At 47.0% G+C, this 23569-nt stretch overlaps 1 protein-coding gene across 2 annotated transcripts in view; it reads left to right on the forward strand.

The window, feature by feature from the left end:
- Positions 1-23569, forward strand: part of LOC144105752 (sodium-coupled monocarboxylate transporter 2-like) — a 230096-nt gene that overhangs the window by 112629 nt on the left and 93898 nt on the right. For both annotated transcript variants that reach the window (XM_077638865.1, XM_077638866.1), the window contains exons 3-4: positions 10382-10447; positions 16802-16853. In XM_077638865.1, coding sequence (XP_077494991.1) covers positions 10382-10447; positions 16802-16853 — 118 coding nt within the window. The remainder of the gene's footprint in view (positions 1-10381; positions 10448-16801; positions 16854-23569) is intronic.

Raw genomic sequence — 23569 nt, forward strand, 5'->3', positions numbered from 1 at the left:
CCTCTCAACCACGAGGTAACGCGCATTTTTCTTGCGACACCGCGTGACGTTTGCGGTATACATCCCTAACATGGAGCACATGACCGATGACGATGATGCAGCTCTGGAGCTCAACCCGCCCCGGCAGCGTCGTGGGTTCCACCGTCATCCACAGATGTCAATTGTCAGGCGAAAACGCTTGTTTACTATCCGCGTACCGCCCCGCTCCTACACCCACATCCCCGCTTGCCGCTCACTGGACACGAACGACAACCTGACCCCTTCTTCTCAGCTTCAAGCCATAGACCGTGAGCCCAATTACCCCTCACCTTCACCTCGGAACCTAGCCATAATCTTGTAGAGCGCTTTAAAAGGTCTTTCCGAAAGTCGGGGGTTGGACGAGAACTCGTCTGGTCAGGGACAATCACATTAAATCGGGAAAATGTGAACGCAATAACGAAAAAAAAAGGCTTCGAAGCTCCAATGCCTTGTTTTTCCCTTGACATTTTGGTCGCAGTGTGAATTCCCAATTTTCAAAAGGTCCTTCCTATAAAATAGACGCCCGAAAATATACCGATTGTCTTAGAACGTTCTGTGAGACATATCACTCCATGGAATACATGCCCGTCCGAACTGGCAGGTATTTTAATGAGCGTTTGCACCAGCACGCTTAATCGGTCAGCGCTAGGCCAGGGACCGTATTCTGTAACGATACATATCGTTTCCATTCCATTCGGTCATCTGTCATTGGTTGCTCTTCCGTAGGGCATTAGAGAAGACGTCCCGCTGGTGATGACAGAAGCGTGTCCATGATGCCATCTGCTTGCATAAACGTGTCTGGAGCCCACGTCGTCCCGGCTGACAGGCGCCGACGCCTACGAGTGACGGAGAACGAACACGCGTTCGACACGCCTGACGAGCTTTATCGCCGCTGATGCGGTCTCGGCAAACAAACTGGGCGCCGTTTGTGCGACGAATAGGCGCAGCGTGATCCGTTTGACTCAGCCCGACTGGATCTGAACGGCGTCTATCGTTAGCCGCTCGCTTTCCTACAGCTGCTTTCGTCATATTAACGCCACGGGCAAATGAGAAGGAAATTGAAATGCACGCGCAAGAATGCTTCCCGAGCATTCCAGAGGAGCCAGATCATCAAGCATTACTAAACGCAGCGAACCCGTTAGGTTTGGGGTGCCTTAGACATAATCAAAAAGAGCGAGAAACGCATTAGCTTTCCGTCAATTCACCCATGTGATGACAAACTGGCGTATTTCTCTCGAGCATGGACTCTTGATCACGTCTTTATTTATTTATTTATTTATTTATTTATTTATTTATTTATTTATTTATTTATTTATTTATTTATTTATTAACAATACGGCAGAGCCGTATGACCCCAAGCAGGAGTATGCAAAAAAAATTAGATACAATAAAAGTTACACCACACATCACACCACACAATAAGCATTAACTTCACCATATCAGGGCATGAACTTAAACAAATGAACTCGGACACAGGAGTACAAGAATATCATGAACGCATTTTCCTCAAATTCTTCAAAAAATGAATCAATACTGGATACTTACCCTGTGTTGTGCTGCCCTGTCCCCTCTATGCTTCGTCGCCGATGGTCAATAAAAAAAATGTTCAAGGCAGCGCCTGAGTGCCTTATTTCATTTCATTTATATCGTTGTGGCACTGAGTCATTCTTTATGCGCAGAATCGCAGCTTTCGGGATTGCTCGACTTACGGCGCCGTTGTCTACCGTACTAGGGTTCAATAGCAACGAAGGGTGCCTGTGTCCATGGCAAACCACAGTGAGACACCATAGCAGTATAGGTAGCTATAGAGCAGGCAAGTGACGAATGGATAGGATTTAGCAATTCACATTCTCCGGAAAAGAACTTCGTGGCACGATTCCCTCCCCGCCTCTTCCTAAAGGAGAGAAAGAGGAATTTCGCTTCCCGGGGTGTGGGAGGAAGCGCCTAGGATAGGGCATCGCAGAAAGAAGTGGGACTAGTCGCTTGATTGCTTTGGCTTAAACTCCGCACTTCTTCAGTCTTGAATAAAATTGTTTCCGTGCGCTGTATGCGTTACCTATCACCATGCATAGCCAATTCGACAACGGAGTGCTCAGGGCCCTGTAACCATCCCACGATGCGCCTTATATATGTCTTAAAACAGCTCCAAATAGCTACACAGGTCTTGCGCTAGACCAAAACGTCTCGCAGAAACCAGCAAGACGGAGTTTCGTCAAAAATGACTGTAGTAATATGCTTCCCAAGAAACATTTTTAAGACAAACTAGGTAACCTACAGACACTCCTTTTTTTAAGGGCTTTTGTATGGAGGCTCCCTAAGACGAAGGGAACAGGAGCACCTCTCGACGGACTCCACGAAGAAAGGCATTTTTCCGCCAGACGAGACCTAATGTCAAAGCAGTATCCCAACACCACGTGGCGGCATATTCGGTGGCCCCCCGGCGGATTTATGCCTCTCTCTCTTTCCCGAATAGAGATGCTCGAATCACACCTTACACATCTATACATCTCGCATATACACTCATCAAACCGTTCTAGTACAATCAACCATTCGAGAAAGAGAATTAATCTGGTCGAACTACCAACCACTAATTAGCATAGTCATAATTAACTATGGACGCATCAGTACGCGTCCTTAAGGCACCACAGCAGGTTAAAGACCACAACGCATTCGCCAGGTCCACCTCTATCCCGGTTAAACCGACGAGAATTTGTGGCATATATGCGTAGCGTGCGCGTCTCGCAGTCTTAAGACCGTGTTTTCGAATCCCACATAATTCACGCCAATTTACTTTTCACCGCAATCACATCGCATATATGATCAGCCTGCTTACGCCCCCCTGAAGGTTAAAGGCATCTCTCATATCTCTGCAACTAGCCCTGTCCTGTGCCAGCTGCGGCCACACTATCCCCCCAAACTGTTTAATCTCATCCGCCCACCCAACTCTCTGTCACCGCCTGCTACGCTTGTCTTCTCTTGGAATCCGTAAGTCTTAATTACCATCGGTTGTCTTGCCTTCCCAGTACATTTCCTGCCAAAGCTTATTTCTTCCTCTTGATTTCGACTGGGATATCATTAACTCGTCTTTGTTCCCTGACCCACTCTGCCCTGTTCCTCTGTCTCTTAAACTTACACCTATCATTTTTCACTCCATAGCTCACTGCGCTGTCCTCAATTAGAACAGTTTTCGTTAGCCTCGACGTTTCTGCCTCATAATTGAATACCGGTAAGATGCAGCTTCTATTTTCTTTTCTCTTGAGGGATATTGGTAAACTGCCATACATGATCTGAGAGAACCTGCCAAATGCGCTCTACCCCATTCTCATTCTAGTTATTTCATTCTCGTAATCCTTATCTGTGGTCACTACCTGCCCCAAGTACCTCAATACCAACTGTGCTAGATCTGTTGAACATTACTCTGGTTTGTTGCATATTAATTTTTAGGCCTACAGTACTGCTCTCCCTGCCTAACTTATTCGTCATGTTTTGCCGTTCAACTGCTGTGTGACTTAGCAAGCCAGTGTCAGCATTGAATCGCAGATTACTAATGGTGACTTCCAATCGCAGAGTTGGAGAACTTCGGGAGCAACGTTTTCTGCTCTTTTCGGAGCTACTGTATTCCAAACGCTGACCTGAGCCACGGATCGCGTCTTCCAATCGTAGACAGGGAGCGGTTACAGAGCCGAGATTGCTCCGTGGAGCAGTCGGGACTGCTCCGCCGAAATCAGCGGAATCGACCAGAAGTTTGCATGACGTTCTTTTTCAGCGGCGCTAGCGGCGCCCTGCATTTCCGGCGGCTTGTCGCGTCTGTCGCGCCGGCTCCTCTCCGCGCTCCGTAGCAGACGATCAAATTCGCCCGCCGCTATGGGCTCAAAAGTGAATCGTGCGAAAATCGCGGGTAGGCGCAAGGAATGACGGGTACTTCCTCCAGCAGTTCACGAGCGTCACCTACATGCTCTGGCCAGAGCAAGTGTACTCCAATCGCAATTTCAGGTCGCGCGCTCTGCGCCGGATTCAGGCGCTCTGTCACAGAGCGTGCAGACCGTTCCAGGCCTGCGATTGGAATTCACCATAAGGTATTCTCCATTAACTCTTAACTCCAACCGTTCCCAATCCAGGTTTCTGAATACCTCCTGTGAACAGGCGGTGAATAGCATTGACGAGATTGTATCTTTCTGCCTGACAACCTTTCTTATTGCAATTTTAATGCTGGCTTTATGGATGACTATGGTAGCTTCGCAGCCTCTGCAGACATCTTCCAGTAGTTTTTACATAAGTCTCTTCTGAACCCTGATTCCGCAATGCCTTCAGAACTGCTGATGCTTCGACTGAGTCAAATGGTTTTTCATAATCTATAAAGGCTATATAGAGAGGTTTTTACACATTGCACATTTCTCTATCACCTCACGGAAAGTGCGGATATGGCTTATCGTCGAGAATTCTTTACGAATGCCTGCCTGACCATTTGGAAGACAGCGAAAGGCTCCGCGCGTGTCTAATGGAATTATCGCCTCATGCTGCAGCCTTCACTGCTGAAGCTAGTCGCCGGACAACAAAATGGCGGCCGTTACGTCCCGTGGATACCCCTTATAGGCAACGGACAGTAAGCTGATCGGTCTGTAAATTTTCAAGTCCCTGACGTCTCCTTTCTTACTAATTAAGGTGATGTTTGCGTTATATCAAACTTCTGGTAGGGTCGACGTCATAAGGCATTGCGTATACAGTGTGGCTAGTTTTTCTAGCACAACCGCTCCTCAAGGAGAGGGCTGAGTCGGGCTGGTTGGTTCATGTTGAAATGGTAGGCAAAACAGCGCTGACGGACGGGACGGAAGAAGGCGAGACAGACACATGCGCTTGTGTCTGTCTCGCCTTCTTCCGTCCTTTCCGTCAGCGCTGTTTTGCCTACCATTTCAACAACCGCTCCTCCATCCTTCAACAGATCGCAAAGACGTTTACGAGCAATCCGTGCACGCTAACACCAATTTGTCTTTCACTGTGTCAGTTCCGGGCGTTGACGGAGAAGCATGTGCCTGCATACGGGAAACTATCGAGTGTTATCGCACGGGCGTGCTTGAATTACGGGTTGTGACGGCACGAACCGATCGATTAGTCCTAAGTTTCTTGTCACGCTGCCAGTGCCAGTCAACGTCGAAGCTGGTTTATCTACAAGACAGGTCCTCTAACTCTAGCGCGTTAAAACTGAGAACGCCTGGCCGAACGCTCACGTGAGTAGACGGCCATGGTGTGTTCGGTGCCGCGGCGCGCGGGTGTCCCCCGTTCGCGGATTGAGGTGGAACCAGGGCGAGATGTGTTTTGCTTAGTACAATTATCGATGAGTGTACTCTCTTCATCAAAATTAATTTCTCATGTGCTTGAAGTGTGATGTTGGACGTATTAAAAAGTGCTTTGCGTGCGTTTGAGCTTTCGTTAAGTAAGTGCAGGTTGCCCTCGCATATTTAGCGTCCTCTATGCGTTTCCGCGTTTCACAGCTTCGGGCACGTCGACATCCTCCGCACATCTGCAACCACCGAATGTGGCACGCTAGTCTGGAAATATGTGAAAGGTTTTCTCAGAGAGCGCGAGGCGCTATTCAGCGCCAGAGCAGTGTGCCCCCCCCCCCCCCCCACCCCCACCCCCCCAATATTATTGCTTCCAGGCCGCAGCCCCCACAAGGGCGCTGTCATCTCTCCATTACTCATTAATGTGGCCATGTTCCCTGTCGCGCGGGCGCGGGCGCTGGCTGGCATTCCGGACCTACATGACGCACTGTACGCCGACGACATGACCCTCCGGACCACAACAGGGTCTATCGGTGCGTCCTTCGGGTCTCACTGGAGAGCGTGGAGAGGTTCGCGGGTGAGATTGGCCCGGCCCGCGCCTGTTCCCATCCTCACCACATGCCGCTCTTCCTGGGAGGACGCTCTGTTTGCTGCCGGCCCGACAAAACAGCGGAAACTCATCCCCCAGCCGAGGCGAGAAGTTTCCGCCAGAGGGCTCGTGGATTTTTAGGACCCTTCCCGGGGTGCAAGAGCTACTCTTTTTCTCTTCCATGAAACAAACTTTATTTCTGGTCCTATGAAGTGCATTATTTACGAAGTCTCTTTCAAAAAGTTTGTATTCTAGTAAAATCATATAATTTCTGCTGGCAACGTGTTAGTTTGGAAGCGTTTCATTTGGGCGAGTTGCCACTTCATAATTTATTGTTTTCTTGCCCGCTTTCATGTCCTGTCTTGGGTGTGCGCAAATATTTCTAAATGTGTCAGTTTTCTTCACACAGAGATAAAAAAGGCGCCAATTTTTTTATACATGGTTTGAAGTCTGTGCTTGACTGCATTCTGGTAATATTTTTTTCTTGCCTGCAACTGCTTAGGTAGCTGCCATCAGTGGTACTCATGTTAGCAAGCCTTTGGTTATGCATATAACTGCTGATTGGAATGCAGAGTATTCACCATCATGAATCTCGCGGCAGTGGCTGTGGGGCTTATGTGTTCAGCTGCTGATCCCACGGTCGCGGGTTATTCCATCCCGCCGTATTTCGATGGAGTCACAATGCAAAAGCTCCTGTGGACTGTGCCATGTCAGCCTACGTTGAAATAACCCCTCGTATTCCAATTATTTCGGAGCCCTCTACTGTGGCGTCCTTTATTAATCATGTGTCGCTTCGGGTGTTGAACCCACAGTCTACAGTATACAAATGATCATGAAGCGGGAGTTGCGTCGTTAAGTTCACTGATCAAAGTATGCGCGATTCCGAACCTAGAACTCAAGCAATATATTGCTGATTTATTTTGTTCCATCCCATGAAGAAAATATGGAATAACACTTTGTCAAGTAACTTGTAATGCCTGGTCTCAGTTGATTTCTGCATGGCTGCCCTGAGCTATTCCATTTGATATTCGGAATCTTATATGCCTAGTTGCTGAAGCCTATGCAAGCATTTTGTGTTCTGTGTTAGGTACGCTACTATTAACCCACAGTATAAATAAAGGAGCTGAGGGAATCCCGTGAAAATCTGGGTTCATTACTGCTTGGAAATGTCTACGTTTTGTTTCATTAGGATCTAGAGTTCTGGCACTGAGCTTGTCTTCCACACCTCACCGACGATGCGTAATGCGTTTCGTCAATGAAGCGACAGTGGTCGCCGTGTTGTTTCCGTGTCTTTTACAAATGAAGTCGAGAGTGTGACGGAATCCCGTCTGGCCGGGGGGATACATTTCAAAACAAAGAGACGCCGACCAGTAAAACGAAAAAAATTGTATTGACGTTTCGGCGCCCAGAACGGGGGCCTTGTTCACAATGGAAACACACCAAGAGGGTTCGTCTTTTTAAAAGCTATAGTAATCGCCGTAAAGATCGCGCGTAAATCGGGTTAAGATTGCCCTCGTTACGATTAAGCGTGTGAGCCGTTGTCTGTATCACCAGGGACTCGAGATGAAGCCGTGATGTTGTCAGTTTCTCTTTTTCGATGATTCTTGCTTTTTCCCAATCTATTCTGTGATTTGCCGTCACCGCGTGCTCTGCCAAGGCGTTATTGCGGGTATCTTCTTTCTGCACATCACGGGTATGTTGCTGTAGGCGCTTCTTGTAACTTCCGGTTTCGCCGATGTAAACACCGTTGCAATCTGCACAAGGGATGGCGTAGACAACTCCTGGGAACTTCTCTTTTGGCAACTGATCTTTGACGTTCATCAGTTGTTGTCGCATTTTCTTGACAGGGACATGGGCAACTTGCACGTCATACTCTCGTAATACACGGGCGAGGCACTCACTTGTTTTCGGCACATAAGGAATAGCCGCACGTTTTTTGGGCGGAAGAGGGGCGTCCGGATGACGAGGCCGTGACAGCCGTCGTTCTGTGGACCTGATGAAATGGCTTGGGTAACCACAGCTAGTGAGATCTTTTCGTACCCTTGACGCGTCCGCAGCGGCGTCAGTGGTGTTTGTGCATATCTTCTTGGCCCGCTGCATTAAACTGCTCACAACGGCTCTTTTTTGGGCGGCAGGATGGACGGAACTGAAATGTAGGTAGCGGCCTGTATGTGTAGCCTTTCTATACACGCTAAACGACAACTTCTGGCCTTTCCTTGAGACGAGGACGTCCAGAAAAGGTAGACTGCCGTCCACCTCTTCTTCCAACGTAAACTGAATGGCGTCTTCCTGGCTGTTCAGGTGTGTCAGAAACTGGCTCACCGCGTCCTTGTGCAGAATGCAAAAGCAGTCGTCGATGTAACGGAAGAAGACCTTGGGGGCAGGGTGAAAGGAGGTTAACGCGCGTCGCTCCAATGACTCCATGGTGAGGTTAGCGGCCGTCACCGAAACAGAAGCACCCATGGGGGTCCCATGGACTTGCTTGTAGTAGTTTCCCCTAAAAACAAAGTAGGTATTGCTCAGGCAGAAAGCAAGCAGCCGGCGCAGGTCCCGTGCTTCTATTGGCGATCTTTCCGGTAGAGAGGCATCGCTATCGAGCGCAGCGGTGCATACGTCGACAGCAAGGTCAGTCGGTACACTCGTGAACAGGGACTTCACGTCGAAAGACACCATCAATTCACTGTCTTCGATCAGGGTGTTGCGGGTCTTCTCAACAAAGTCGTATGAGTTGCGAACGTGGCAAGTCCCATGGCCAACAAGCGGGGAAAGAACACGGTGCAAGAATTTGGAGAGGCTGTGCAGAGGGGAGCGGGTAAAATCCACGATAGGTCGCATTGAAACTCCTGGTTTATGTATCTTTGGCAAGCCATAAAACGCTGGCGCGGAACCATTGTGGCATAGTAACTTGTAGTAGAGCGGTTTTTGGCTCGGCGGGACGAACTGAAATACGTCGGCGAGAAGCTTCTGTAGTTCCCTCTCCAACTTGAGTGTAGGGTCCTTCTTGAGGCGGACGTACGTGTCACCGTCTTCCAGGAGAGACAGTATCTTGCGGTCATAGTCAGACTTGTCCAAAAGGACTGTCGCGTTGCCTTTGTCTGCTGGCAAAATTACAATATCTTTGTTGTCACGGAGGCTCTTCATAGCGGATTGTTCCTCGCGAGACAAAGCAGAACGGGAAGGCCCGCGATGAATGGCGTTGAGAACGCCCACCACCCGTGTGCGGGCCTCTTCGCGGCGAGTGTTCTCAACTTGGCTGATCGCATTTTCCACAGCGCATACCAACTTCTTCCTATTCGGTGCAGCTCCTAGGCTGAAATTCAACCCCAAATTCAGAACAGCCTCTTCAGCTCGGCTGGGCTTATACGATGAAAGTTATGCACAGCGGGTTTTGAAATCATCGTCTGCCCTCTCTGGTGCTCGGATAGGAGCCTGCCTAACTTATTGTCATGAGCACGCTCACCTTTCTGGCGTTGACGTTCCATCTTCTGATTTGCGTGCAACTGAATGCTGGTGAACTCATTAGGAGATTGGTGTTCTAGACGACGACGAGCAAAAAACGCTTCGTTCTCCAGTGCGCGGATTTTTCCTTTGCAGTCCAAGATTCTTGCTTGCAGGAGCTGATGTTCCGCTTTGCCAACCACACTGAGCCCAAAAGGCGTCGACACCGGTCTGTTGAGACGCAAGGAGCGGGGAACCAAGGCGCGGGCTTTGCATGTTAGAGTAAAATTCAGGTGAGCCTTGAATGAGGCAATACGGCAGTTGAGGCCAACATACTGACGAATCTTGGTGATGATTCCTTGGCCATGGGCCTGGCGAAGGTTGATGAAGTCGAGAGTGTGACGGAATCCCGTCTGGCCGGGGGGATACATTTCAAAACAAAGAAGAAGCAAGAATCATCGAAAAAGAGAAACTGACAACATCACGGCTTCATCTCGAGTCCCTGGTGATACAGACAACGGCTCACACGCTTAATCGTAACGAGGGCAATCTTAACCCGATTTACGCGCGATCTTTACGGCGATTACTATAGCTTTTAAAAAGACGAACCCTCTTGGTGTGTTTCCATTGTGAACAAGGCCCCCGTTCTGGGCGCCGAAACGTCAATACAATTTTTTCGTTTTACTGGTCGGCGTCTCTTTGTTTTGAAATCTTTTACAAATAGGGCCTACACCTTGCGGAAGCGCCTTTGCCGAATGTTGTTACGAAGAATGTTAGCGCTCGTAAATGGAGCGTAAAAGAAACTGCAACTGCGAGCACACCTTCTTGCGTCGCGTTTTGTTTCCGCCAATATTACGCGAATGTTCTCAGAGGCCCTCATCCATGTCGGCAAGGGCGTCACTGAGGACATACGAGGACCTTGTGACAAGCCAGACAGCGTGTAGACAAGGTGAAGAGTAATTGTGTTTACGCTGGCAAGTAAATGACAAAGCTGTACTATCCTATGCTTTCTATGCTATTTCCTGGCGTTAAGTATCTTTCCTTCAATTCCTCGCAGTATCTCCGCATGCGCTATGGAAACGTCGTGGGCGTAGCTGCCTCTGTGATATACTTCGTTCTCAGTGTAAGTACACGAAGGGGCCGAAAGCTGCCTCTTCCAACGCTCTACAACGCGATGTTTCGTTGGCCGCACGAAGTGTTTTCTGCAATTTGCAGGCTCTAATCCTAACATGCATTGCGATAAACATGCCAACCTTTCCTTCCGAGGTGTCTCCCTGCACTCATGCTAGTCAGTGCTAGTATTCATGAACAAATAGGGATTACCTCCCATGATCTCATTCGATAGAACAGGAAAGAAAACATTTAACACAGCGCTGCAACAACACATGCAACGCTCTGTTGTGTGTCTTCTTTTCGGTTCTGTCGAATGAGCTGTAGTTATGGAAGCCGAAAACCAACACGGCCAACATATTTTATTATGAAAGGATTACCTGAAACAAAGTTTCGCATTTTGGAGCCAAAAATGAAAATAAATTTTAATTTCGACCCGCTATTATGTAGTCTTATAGTAATACGTGTTATTACGTATATAATGTAGAGGTGCCATACTTTATTTACAGCTGTAGTGGGCTAGTGGTTTGGGCACCTGCTTCGCTTGCGGGAGATGCAGGGTACGACCCACCAGTGCCTCCTGGCGTACACCGCTGTTACAGTGGGCACAAGCTTTCTTTTGGCCTGGTGCTCAGCTTATCTGGGGTGAAATGCTTGGGAAACGAGTCTTTGACCCCACCTTTCATAGGCGAAAATACCTTGTGCCATGGCACTCATTGGCCAAGGCGGCCGTCAACATTAATCATCAGGCACCTTCTATTCAAAAAAGTAGATAAAACGCGGAAGCCGGTACATGAGGCAGTTTTGCTTGGCAGAAGTGCTTCATGTTAGTCTAAAAAAGAAAATGCAATGAAAAAATTAAACTAGGATTCTGCTGTACATGCCTTGCGGTTTAGATTCAGCAGCTGTTTAAAACGTAAGGTAGTTATTTGCCACGAACACTGAGGCCAGCATGTCGTTCCATTTAGTGGTGTATGCAACAAGCCACTCAAAACACATTGTGCCACAGCTACGCCCACCAACTTTAAGGTGGAGAACAGCACATTAATATATGTATGTCAAGCCAAGAGCTAATGCATCTTTAATTAAAGGCGCGAAACGCACAACCACACAAGGAAATTAGACGGTAGATTCGGTCAGCATGTAAAACTACCAAAGCTAGGGAATTAATTGAAGCATTTTTTATCCGAATAAAGGAAGCATGTGCGTCAGTGACACGTCTATATCATTGTTTAATGCCGAGAATAACTATTTCATCTGTTCGCTATCATATCAAACCTGAAGCATGATGGTGTTCTTTGCATTACGAAGGTTATATATTTGTGCCGGTAAAGCTTTGTAGGGGGCCAGTTGGTCGTGCATTCAGACTGGAGAGCGCTAGATCCTATTGCGCTCATGTCTCGGGCTGTTCCTGTGTCGTGTTTTCCCCTTGTCCAGAATCTAGCGCTCCCCAGTCTCAGTATATATTTGTGCGTTTTGCCTCGGAAAAAAGTAGTTCCGAATGGCGCTCAGTCCCGTCTGCCTTCCATCTGTTGTGTGTGTTTCGCACCCTTAATCAAAGATGAAATATTACCAGCTAACCCCCGCAAGACACTCTTTCAAGAACTAATTATTATTTAAAATCCTCGCTCTCAAGACAACACATGTTTGGCCTTGTTGGTATGGAATCTTCGCGTAAACAGCGCACATGAAGGCAGGGACAAGAAAGAAAATCAAACAAAGCGGTGACTTCAACCTGCGGTTACTAAGTAATATGTCGTGGCTGGACGCCAGATACACATGCGTGGGAAACTACAGCCTTGGCACATCATAGGGGTGCTCTACTTTAGGTAAAGACTCACTCCTCTTCAACGTGAGGCAAACGGGGGAGTTTTAGTGTGCAGTGAAGAAAAAATGGTGCGCAAGACGTTTTCAAAGAAGCGCACATAAATCGAACGCCTGTATACCGAGGCTACGAAATCTGAGGCTTGTATTACACCCTTTCGCACTGTTGGCATCGCCATGATGATTATACGAGAGGAGTTCCAAATGTCCGTTCACTTATATACCATCAGCGTCAAATCAAACTCGAACACGATAACTGAAACCCGAACACAAAAACATTATGCACTGAATAGGGAATGCAGGCCGGGTTCCTTAGCCCACCCACACAGCGGTTTTTGCACCACCGAGGTGACAATCAGAAGGCCTAGTGTTCAGCCGGCTTATATACTAATCTTCTAATTTTGCTGGTCCCGCTTCAGAAGTCTTCATTTCTAATTTGGCACTGATAGCACATCATCGCACTGAGATCTTAACAACAATATTAAAAGAGATGTAACCGCGTACAAATACCTTGGCGTCACGGTTACCAACAAGCTAACCTGGTCTCCTCACAAATCTGCTATTTGCTATTCAGCTCATAGAAAGCTATAGTCCTTGAAGAGGAAACTTAAGGGTGCACCTGTACAAGCTAAACATTTAGCCTATATAATGCCTGCGTCAGAGCCAAAATTGAATATGCCTCCATTGTATGGGGTCCGCATAATAAGAAAGACGTATTGTAGCTCGAGCGAGTTCAGAGAAAAGTTGTACACTACATTTTATGTAAATATAAAAGAAATGATTCTCTTTCTTTATTGGTGCTGACATAAAATAGACTCTCTCGAATCTCGCCGCAAATTCAGTCAGCTCGTATTGTTGCACACCTGCCTGTCAGGTAATTTGAAATGAAACTTGCTGGATTGCGTAAAGCCACATTGTACCAGAAAGACCAGGCACACACACCCTCACCCTCTAGCTTCAGTTTTCGCAAGAGCAAGCTCTTCTAAGCACAGTTTTTTTTTTTTCAGAACAATAAATGAGTGGAATTCCTTGCATTCGCACATTTTCGCAGCACGCCACATTATTAAGAAATTAGAGCGTCAATTTCTGTGTTGGTAATTATAATTCGTTCGTAACGAATGTTTTGCCTGTGTTTTCTGTATGTCAAATGCCATATGCCTGGACCATGTGTATGTCTGCAGCGTCCGCAAAGAAAGAAATAAAAAAAATGAAGCAAACTAAATAATAAGCAGATTTTTGGTTGCTTATACCTGTCACCAAAAATATTTCTGTCAATTTTGTAGATTCCCAACTAACTACCCAAACTAGTAATAGGACCCAATAAACGTCGCGCGCACTGGCTAGACACTTCTCTGATGAGGACCAATTTTTTGTGACTGTCGAGCATTTTTATCAAATTTTGCTGGCGATTAAGTGCTTCGAAAAACTTACCACTCACCTTGAAGACCAATGCAAAAAATGAAGTTCCAACCAGTCAAAACGCAAGCACTTGTTAATCGAAAGGTAACCACCATCTGCGAGAACTGAGAAATCGGGTCTGCTCTAACTGGGATTGAGCACTTCAACACATGTCGCGATCACCGTGAAGAGAGGGTCAGGACATCAACATCAAATGAAGCTGTTGGTAACCTCAGAACGATCCTCAAAGGTGAACCTCTTGTTCAGGAGAGAGGCACAGTCGTATATACCAAACATAATACCCCCGAATCTTCGTTGTGGATTTTATACCCCTGTCAAACAGGCACTTTCGATTCTTATTGAACTCGATCTGCATCGAGATTTTCGATCGAAACATCCGGTGCTACACAGGCATTTTCAATGCCCATTCAGAAGTTTCCCTCATGCGTGTTAGGTGGCGCCAAATGTTCCGCCGGGAGTCATAACATGGCGATGTCCGGCAACACTGTGCAGTTGTAGGCAGCGGCAGCCAAATCTGTAGCCAAATCGGTACATCTGCGTATCTGCGTCAGGTTTCTAAACTTGTGGCGCACCCGTGCTGCTGTGCGATGGAACATGAGGGTCCGCAACGCCTCCGCGATTTCTGCATGACTGCGGCGTTTCTCTTCTGGCCCCGCAAATCATTTAGGCGGTCCTGGCAGCATTCGATGAGAGCGGCTGTCTCGCACTCGCTCCACAGTTTCCGCACCAACAAGCAGGAGGACGCCATCTTTGTTTGCACGGACGGCGAAGCTTGGAGCGTGATGTAGAGATTATTTTCAAATGTTCGCATATAAGCAGGCATAGTACCTGAAAATGTTCTGTCTTACATTTTGATCAATAACAACAACAACAATTATGGTTTAGTTTCGTTAACTTGCGTTTTTTTATAGCTTCATGAGAGCGAAAATGCTTTCGATTGTGCTTGGAAACACAAGCACTCTTGGGGAATCGGCATTGAGTCGAGCAGGATCGAGCTCGATTGCGCTTGAAAGTGGCCGTGTGACAACCGTCGATTTGCATTGAGTTCGATGAGCACTGCCTCAATGAGGATCGAAAGTGCCCGTGTGACAGGGGTATTAGAAACGAGTAGAAAGACTGCTGATTATAATTCTTTTCTCCTGAAGGAAGAAAAAGGGGCCCGTGTAGGTTTCGCAAATCTCTTGTTCGGCAAATTTAAGAAATGAAAATCTCCCGATTCTAAAAATATTGTTACCGGCGTTGATACTTTGTTTGTGAGGTTGGTTCTGGAAACCAACAGAACAGCGTGGTTTGGTCCCATATAGCAGCCGCACAACCGTGAGAACACAGGCCAATTAATACACCACTAAACATATGTTCGCGCTTCTTATTTGTCATTGTGACGTAACTACTGCGCATTCGTCTTTAAAACCCAGAGTAATGCGGAATTCGCAGCATGTTTTCTATTATGAAAAGTTCTTTCTTATGCCTACATACCCAACAACTCTGGGCAAAAACAGTTTTTAACGGGAAAGTGTTCATGAACGCCATTCTTTTATATATTGTAAAATTTCACTATGACAATCAATATATCTCTGAGATCTCCCTTCGGCAGGCTTGTATTATTTGTCTATTAACATTTTTCCTATCGTCAAAAGAGTTCTCCGTTCGTTTTCTGTTGCAGTGTTAACTGCTCGATGCGAGCGATGGGAAAAAATTTAAAAGAAAAATTTTGCTGCACACCGGAAGAATGGACCATCACCTTCAATATTTGCATAAGAGTACTTTAAGATTCTCAAATATTCAAAATTTTTTGTCCGAGAATGTCGAAGATGAGCAACTCAGTATTCATTGTTATGCAGCTTACCAACCTCATGCATGCTGTGGTGAACGGATTGAGTCAAGAATGTTCTGTACTGACTTCAAATAATCCATAAAATTCTATATTTCTGCAGATAGTAACATAAGACGAATACATCAGTAGTTCCTGAATTAAATACACTGCGATACCAAGGAGCACTTCAGCGTTGTTGATAGTTGTTTACGTGTAAGGAAGGGTAGGATTTTATGTCGGTTATTTTTAATTCAAGTCAGTAATACAGATTGCACTATACTATCTTCTGGGCGTTTTTTAGCAAAATGTTTCACGTTTCAACAATGTTACGTAGTTACACCCAGCATATAAGTGAATAAATATTAGGGGATAAGAGTTAATGGAGAATACCTTAGTAAACTGGGATTCGCTGATGGCATGGCCCTGCTAAGCAACTCGGGGGACAAACTGCTAAGTGTTATCAACTACCTAGTCAGGCAACACAGAACGGTGGGTCTCAAAATGAATATGTTTAACAGCCTCGGAAGCGAACAGCAGTTTACTAGTGGTAGCGAGGCGCTGGAAGTGGTAAAGGAATACGTCTACTTAGGGCAGGTAGTGGCTGCTGAACCGGATAATGAGGGGGAAATAACCAGGAGAATAAGAATGGGGTGGAGCACATTTGGCAAGATCTGAAATCATGAGTGGAAGTTTACCCTAATCCGTCAAAAGAAAAGTATATAACGGCTGTATCTCACCAGTAGCCACCACTGGGGCACATCCTAGGATGGAAAACGAAAAGACTGCAACTTAAACTGAAGACAGCGCAGAGGTCTATGGAAAGGAAAATGATACATGTAAAGTTAAGGGACAGGAAGAGGTCATGGCAGGTCAGGGAGCAAATGTAGGCATGGGCAGGGCACGTAATGCGAACACAAGATACCCGATGGTCGTTAAGGGTAACGGACTGGATTCCAAGAGAAGGCAAGCGTAGCAGGAGGCGGCAGAAAGTTAGGTGGCGGATGGGATTAAGGAGTTTGCGGCGACAGGGTGGCCGCAGCTGGCATAGGACTAGCTTGATTTTAGATATATCGGAGAGGCCTTTTTCCTGCAGTGGGCGTGGTCAGGCTGATGGTGATGAAGACAGAAGGGCATGAAACAAGTAGAGGTATGATGAAATGCCCCGAAATTTGTGCCTATAGCCTTTATAGCCCTCATAACTCGTGTGTCGCTTCGAGCTGTTACACCCTACACACCCCGTGGGATACGGGGGACCACTTTTGGCATGGCGTTGCATCTATAGCTACTAGCAGAATTGTTTCCTGTTTGCAGCAAACCTTGGGCGCGGTTACCATCTATGCTGCAGCGGAGGCCATGACAACAAGTAAGCGGCAAAGTATTTTTTTATTTGCATTCAAGCGATTCCGGCATGGTACAGGATGTGAGGAATTTTTTTTTTCATCTGCAAGCTTCTCGCCACGTGTTAAAGTTGTGCCATTAATATTTCCGGAACTGCGGAATCAGTTACAGTTTGATGTCTTTTCCATGACTGCTTCTCTTAATTCTGTGGTGAAAGAACAGCTCTCTATGCGATTCAATATTCCAAGCCTAAGATAACAGTCGAGTGGATTACGTTCCCGCTAGCATATTCTATGTATTTAATCCAACTCCTTGATCTCAAGTAATCGCACCATTCATGAATATCAAGAACACTAGGTGCTATATGTCAATAAATTGCAGATCCGGCCTGTAAAGCATGTATTCGATAGTTTGCTTTTAATACTAGCACATACATATAAGTCATTATTGCGGAGTGTTCCCACGGCGTATGCAAACTGCGAAAGTTTCAGCTTTGTATAAGACAGGCATTTCAAACCATAGGCTGGTATCGATGCTGTCGATCTTTTCTGAAGTCGTGGAAAAGTTAATCACATCCAAATGTCGTGCTTATGTGACGAACACCATATAATACCAGATTCGTAGTTTTGTTTTATTAAAGATAAATCAGCAGAGAGAGCATTACCAGGCCGAAAAGTATATATCTTATATTGTTTCGAGGAGGAGACACCTTTTCTTGGTGCTTTTCTAGACTTTTCCCAGACCTTAGAGTACATTAGTCATAAACGATTCTTACCAAACATATATGACTATGGCTTCAGGGGGGCCGCCGCAGTGGCGGAGTGGTTATGGCACTCGGCTGCTGGCCCGAAAGACGCGGGCTCGATCCCGGCAGCGGCGGTTGAAATTCGATGGAGGCGAAACTAGAGGCCCGTGTACTGTGCGATGCCAGTGCACGTTAAAGAACCCCAGGTGGTCGAAATTTCCGGAGCCCTCCACTACGGCGTGCCTCATAGCCTGAGTCGCTTTGGGACGTTAAACCTTCATAAACCATAAACTATGGCTTCAGGGGTCACGTTGATGAGCTTGTTGCGTCATATATCACGCATGGCTATCACTGTGTTAGCATTATCAGCTGTCGATCCTCGGTAAAGAAAGTTACTGCTGGCGTGCCTGAAGGAAGTATCCTTGGGCCTCTACTTTTTAATTTATATATTAATGGTATCGCTAATGACTGCCCAATTCTGAAGTGCATTATGTATCCAGGTGACGTCTCACTGTTGTTCTCGTCACCACAAGTGAAACGTGATAAACCGGGAAAATAGTACATTAGGTATGCTCCGTAAATGGTCACTTTATAATCCATGGAAATTAATGCAAGTTAAACATAGCTATTATTTGCAGACCAAAAAAATAAATACATTACGATATCATGCGGCTAGGTATGGATGGGATAGCGATTGTAGGAAAGATCAGGTTATTAGTAGTAAATTTTAACAGTTAACTAAGCTCGGACAAGCATATTCACGCTTTCATCAGTAAGCTTTCTCGCGTCCCGGATATGATTAACCGGAATCGTCAATTGCTTCCACGTAAGATTAAATATCTCCTGAATAACTCCCTCTCTATGTCGCACATAAAGTACGCTCACCCAGTTTCGGGAACAACTACAGGTAGAAATCAAATTAAAATTTACGTTTTACAAACGAAGGATTCCGTACAATACTAACGTCGATTAAATGTACAGTCGTAGGCATACGCTACTATACGCCGGTCTCGACAGCAGTGGGGCTTCGTCAGGTGGCGCCCCCCAAGCAGAGCGGCAAGCTTCAAAACACGAGGGAGTGAGGCTCTTACTTTTCCCCGCGACTGTACATACACGCGATTTATTTGTACAACCAACTAGCCCAGCAAAAAGTTCTGCTGTATAAAGTTCGACTAGCTGAAAGGTACAATAAAAATATAAAACGAAATGTAAACCACGTGGGCAACATGGCAGGACTTTCAGTAAACGCAAATTTACCCAAACAGGCACTGTGAACTGTTGCACGCCCCAACGTATTGTACAGCGTATGGCACTCACAGCACAACAAACACGTTGCCACGTCTCTTATAATAAGTTTCACGCTGAAAATGTTGATATGTCGCGATAATGCAGTAACAAAGTACGGATCGAGTGTATACGTGCTGGTTTTTAGGCTGTACATACCATGCTTTCATCGCTCCTTTGTCTTCTTTCTCTTTCTAGAAATTCTGACGAGGCTCGAATACCTACTCACGTGTTTCCTTTCTGCTACGTTTCATTTTTTCTTCTTTCTTTCCTCTTTCTTTTTACTTGCTTTTTTATTGTTTTTATTGTGCGCTTGAATCCTTACTTTCCTCGCAAGATGTCACAGCAGCTCGGCAAATATTGTTTTTTGCTTCCTAAGAAGCTGCTGCCTGCTGCCCCGCAACATAGAGACCAGGGATAACATCATGCTACAACAGCTTGTGGCTTCTTTCCGTCGACCCCCTCCGTGTCAGCATGGGAAGTAAATGAACTGCCTACTGATGCCAGAGCACGAAGACTGTGTCGGGGCCTCGTATTGGCAATAATTACATTCCACATATACCGATGAATGTTACTTCCTCCACACGTACTCAACCGGAGTTTCCCAGTTGTGAGTTAGCATGAGTTAAAATTAAGGGATTCATTAAGTTATTTGTGTAGGCTACACTGTCAGCAATGATAACTCCTGGGAGCCCGATTTGACAACTGGCGTTGAAGGGAAGGCTGCCGTGAAAGAGAACTGAAGACGCGATAGCCCTCGCGTAAATCCTAGCTTTCTTCCCAGATCACCTTCCCTCCACCCCTCTCGCCGCCGGCGGTGTCACGAGGAACTCGCAAGATGGCGAGCGGCTTGTTCGCCCTAGAGCCACCCTCCACACTGCCGGATTGAAAAATGAACATGGCTGCCGCCATATTCTCTCTCGTACCATATCCTATGGCTGCCAGTCTGTGCCATGTCAGTAACCGTGAAGAAAAACACGGATCGAAGCGGCACGTGACAGTTCTAAACCCTAAAAACAGAACATAAATGAGTTAAAGTCTGTTTCAGATGAAAACCCATACCATATATCAAATCAGTCTCAACGATAGGAAAGGGCGCAGTAACTTCCTCAATTCTGGGTTGATGCTAGAAAAGCGCCGTGAGGGAGGGACGGAGGCAATGAAAGGAAGAGAAAAAAAGGCACCATGGTGGAGGGCTTCAGATAAATTTCGACCTTCTAGGATTTCTTCACACCAGCAAAGTGATGTATACACTCTCAGACAAAAGGAACCAACAGGGGACGAGAGGTCAGTCTTTTTGGGGACTAACCTGCCACTGGCATTCGTCGTTTTAGGGACTGACTGCAAAGAGTCTAGCTGTTCGCCCCCTTGCAATGAATGCAGCAGTTAGTCCTCGGGAGAGACGTTTAACGAAAAAATTCAAACGAAGAGTGATTTCCAGCGTAGTTCAGAGCGGGATATTTTCATACAGCACTTTACATATACAGGGCGTCCCAGCTAAATTTAGCCAAGATTTTAATATAAGCCGAGGCACTCTAAGACGATGCAACGAAATGCATGTTGCTGGTTATTCTATGGAGCAACTCGCACTATTTTTGTATTGTGCTTAATTGCATAATTTTTCGGTATTAATTAACTTCGCAAGCAATGAAGATAGGCGAAAAAATTATCAGTGGCTTAACTCGGCAATGCCAGGATAAACGTAGAGTGAGCTACGCTGCGCCGCTGAGCATCCATTGCCGCTGAACAGCAATTTCGCCCTCCTTCTCCATGGCTATACCACACTGACAAACGCCCCGCTATATGTATACCCCCACTGATACCTCTGCGCATGCGCAAGAAATGAGAGGCGCTATCAAGCGGCTCCGGCGCAGCGTCAGACTTGGCTACTGCGCAACGGAGGCACACAGTTGGGCACGCGCCGGCGCCAGTGCGTCTGCCGCGGCTATGACTTCACTCCTCTGGAATGCGCAGACCGGCGAGGCGCGCGCTGCGGCGGCGGCTCCGGCGCGCCAGCTGTGCGCCGTGCAACATCACTGCTCCTCGCGCATGCGCAGCACGGCTCTCCGGGAGCCACGCGAAACTGCTCAACCTCGGCCAGTGTAGCTCACGCTACAAAAGTCCAATGAGAAAATTGTAGAGCGGTCCGCGAAACGTCCAACTGAACAGTTTCTTTTTATCTATTACGTATCGGCTTTTTTTCGCTCTTTCAAAGGTTGCCGATAAAACGGTACAGGGAACAAATAGTCTGTAAGTGCCTGAGTCATCTGTCTTCTGGAGAGGCTATACATGTAGTCTAAAGCAAAGCGCACAGTGAGGAAATTAAAGGTGTCAGCAACTTCCTTAATGAATCCCCATAAAGGCCCCTCCCGAGTGTGTCCCGTCGGTGCGTATAGGAAAGGCAAATAAGCACTGAGACGCCTAGTAAGCACAGCTACAAAAAAAAAGGTGGTTTGACGATTTGAAAAAGAAAAAACGCGAAACAAGCTGATGCACGAATAAGTGAACAAGGCCGATTGCACCAGACTCAAGAGAAAGAAATAGGTTACCGCGACGCATGGGTTACCATTGGGAACGCCATACGAATGCAACAAATATTTTGTGCATCACCTGCACTTTCTTCCTCTCACAGTGGAGAACGTGCAGCACATAGGAAAGTTTTGCAAAAAAAAAAAAAGATGATGTCGCCCTCTTTTGTTCTGACAAAAAAACATTGATGATGGCCTAGCCCCGTAAGGCCAGGATATACGTAGCGTAGGCGCACCGACATCTGGTTCGGAAGAGTTAATATATGAGAGGCGCGCATTCAATACATGCACCTTTATTCACGGTTACACCTTGTGCCATTGTGGCGGAGTAGTAGCGTCTCCGCCTCAAACGCCGAAGGTCATGGTTCTATTCCCAGCCTCGACACAGGGTTTTTTATTCAGTGAGTGTGCGGGGGGTTGACCACGTGGTTGGCCACGTTGTCGGCCACGTGGTGCGCAGCAGCTGCCGCTGGCGCCGTGGCTGGTCACGTGGTTCGTCACGCGGTTAGTCACGTGTCCAGCCACGTGGTCGGTCATGTGGTGCGGTTTCCAGATGATGTGCAGACCGGCGAGGCGCGCGCGGAGACGGCGGCTCCGGCGCGCCAGCTTTGCGCCGTGTGACGTCACTACTCCTCGCGTATGCGCAGCACGGCTCTCCAGGAGCCACGCGAAACTGCTCAACCTTGGCCAGTCTAACTTACGCTACGAAAGACAGTGCTGGAGCCATTACATTTGACTGAACAGTTTGCGAGGTGTCAGGTGCGGCTCTTAATCTACATAAATCTAAGGGGTTTTCGTTGGGCCATTGCGGTACAACGCCCAGTAATTATGGTGGCATCAGCTGGGACTGCGAGACCCTTCACTACCTAGGCGTTCCTCTTCACAAAATTCGCACCAGTGGAGCCTACTGGGATTCACAGATAGTCTCCATCAGACTGTGTGCTGTGGTGGCCTAGATTTTTTTTATTATTTGCAAAACTAGGCCACCACAGCACACAGTCTGATGGCGAAAATAAACGCCCTATATGCGAAGCAGATACACTGCCTGTGTTTGCCGCTCGGATTTATATTAAATGTACTGCTGTTTAGAGCAAAATATGGTTATTTGGATATCATATAATTTTGCAAGAAGCTGCAGTGAGCCTTAATGCGCACGCACGGCGTAATAAATAATAATTGGTTTTGGGGGGAAAGAAAATGGCGCATTATCTGTCTCAGATATCGTTGGACACCTGAACCGCGCTTTAAGGGAAGGGATAAAGGAGGGAGTGAAAGAAGAAAGGAAGAAAGAGGTGCCGTAGTGGAAGGCTCCGGCAATAATTTCGACCATCTGGGGATCTTTAACGTGCACTGATATCGCACAGCACACGGGCGCCTTAGTGTTTTTCCTCCATAAAAGCGCAGCCACCGCGGTCGTGTTCGAACCCGGGAACTCTGGATCAGCAGCCGAGCGCCCTAACCACTGAGCCACCGCTGCGCGTAAAACGCACGGCGGTCTAAATCGCGTTTTTGTCCGAAAAAAGACGCGCTGCACTGCATATACTAAAACCGGTACTTCGCAACCACAACAGTTGTTTTCCTTTCGTTTTTTTTGTGTGTGTGTGAAGAAGGTGGCCTTATTCATAGCATTTGGCAGCTGCACATTACAGCCTGTTGAAAACAAATATAGAAGGCCGTCGTTCCCTTCGTCGTTTGTTACTGGCGGACAGCGTACACAGGGAATTGACTGCTTGCCACTCACCCCTTCGCTAAGTGGCGCGGATAATTACACAGCATCACGTAAGCTCGTAAGCAAAGGCAACGATATGAAAGTACGTGTATTTGCTTAACCCTAACCTTCCCCACTCGCATTCGACACGTATTGAAGCTCGGAGTACTTGTTTATGCAGATGCACAGCTGCCGGCCGTTTGTTGCACGAAGCCTTTTTCTCACGCAAAAGAGTCTATCCACTTGGTCACAGGCAGCGGCAGCGCTCTTACTGGCCTTAGACGACATCATGTGCTTCAAACATCGAGTACTATTGCAGTCGAGGCCTTCTCACGCGATTTTCGCGTGCTCCTATTCTGCGATTTGCCCTTCATCACACTCTTTTATCAGCAGTAAGTCCGTTGAGTTTGCGCACGGCGCGCATTTTTGGCAAGAAGAGTGTCGTGCGCAAATTTAGGGACTAATGGGGGGGTTGA

Source organism: Amblyomma americanum, chromosome 9 (assembly GCF_052857255.1).
Source record: "Amblyomma americanum isolate KBUSLIRL-KWMA chromosome 9, ASM5285725v1, whole genome shotgun sequence".
NCBI classification, from domain to species: domain Eukaryota; kingdom Metazoa; phylum Arthropoda; class Arachnida; order Ixodida; family Ixodidae; genus Amblyomma; species Amblyomma americanum.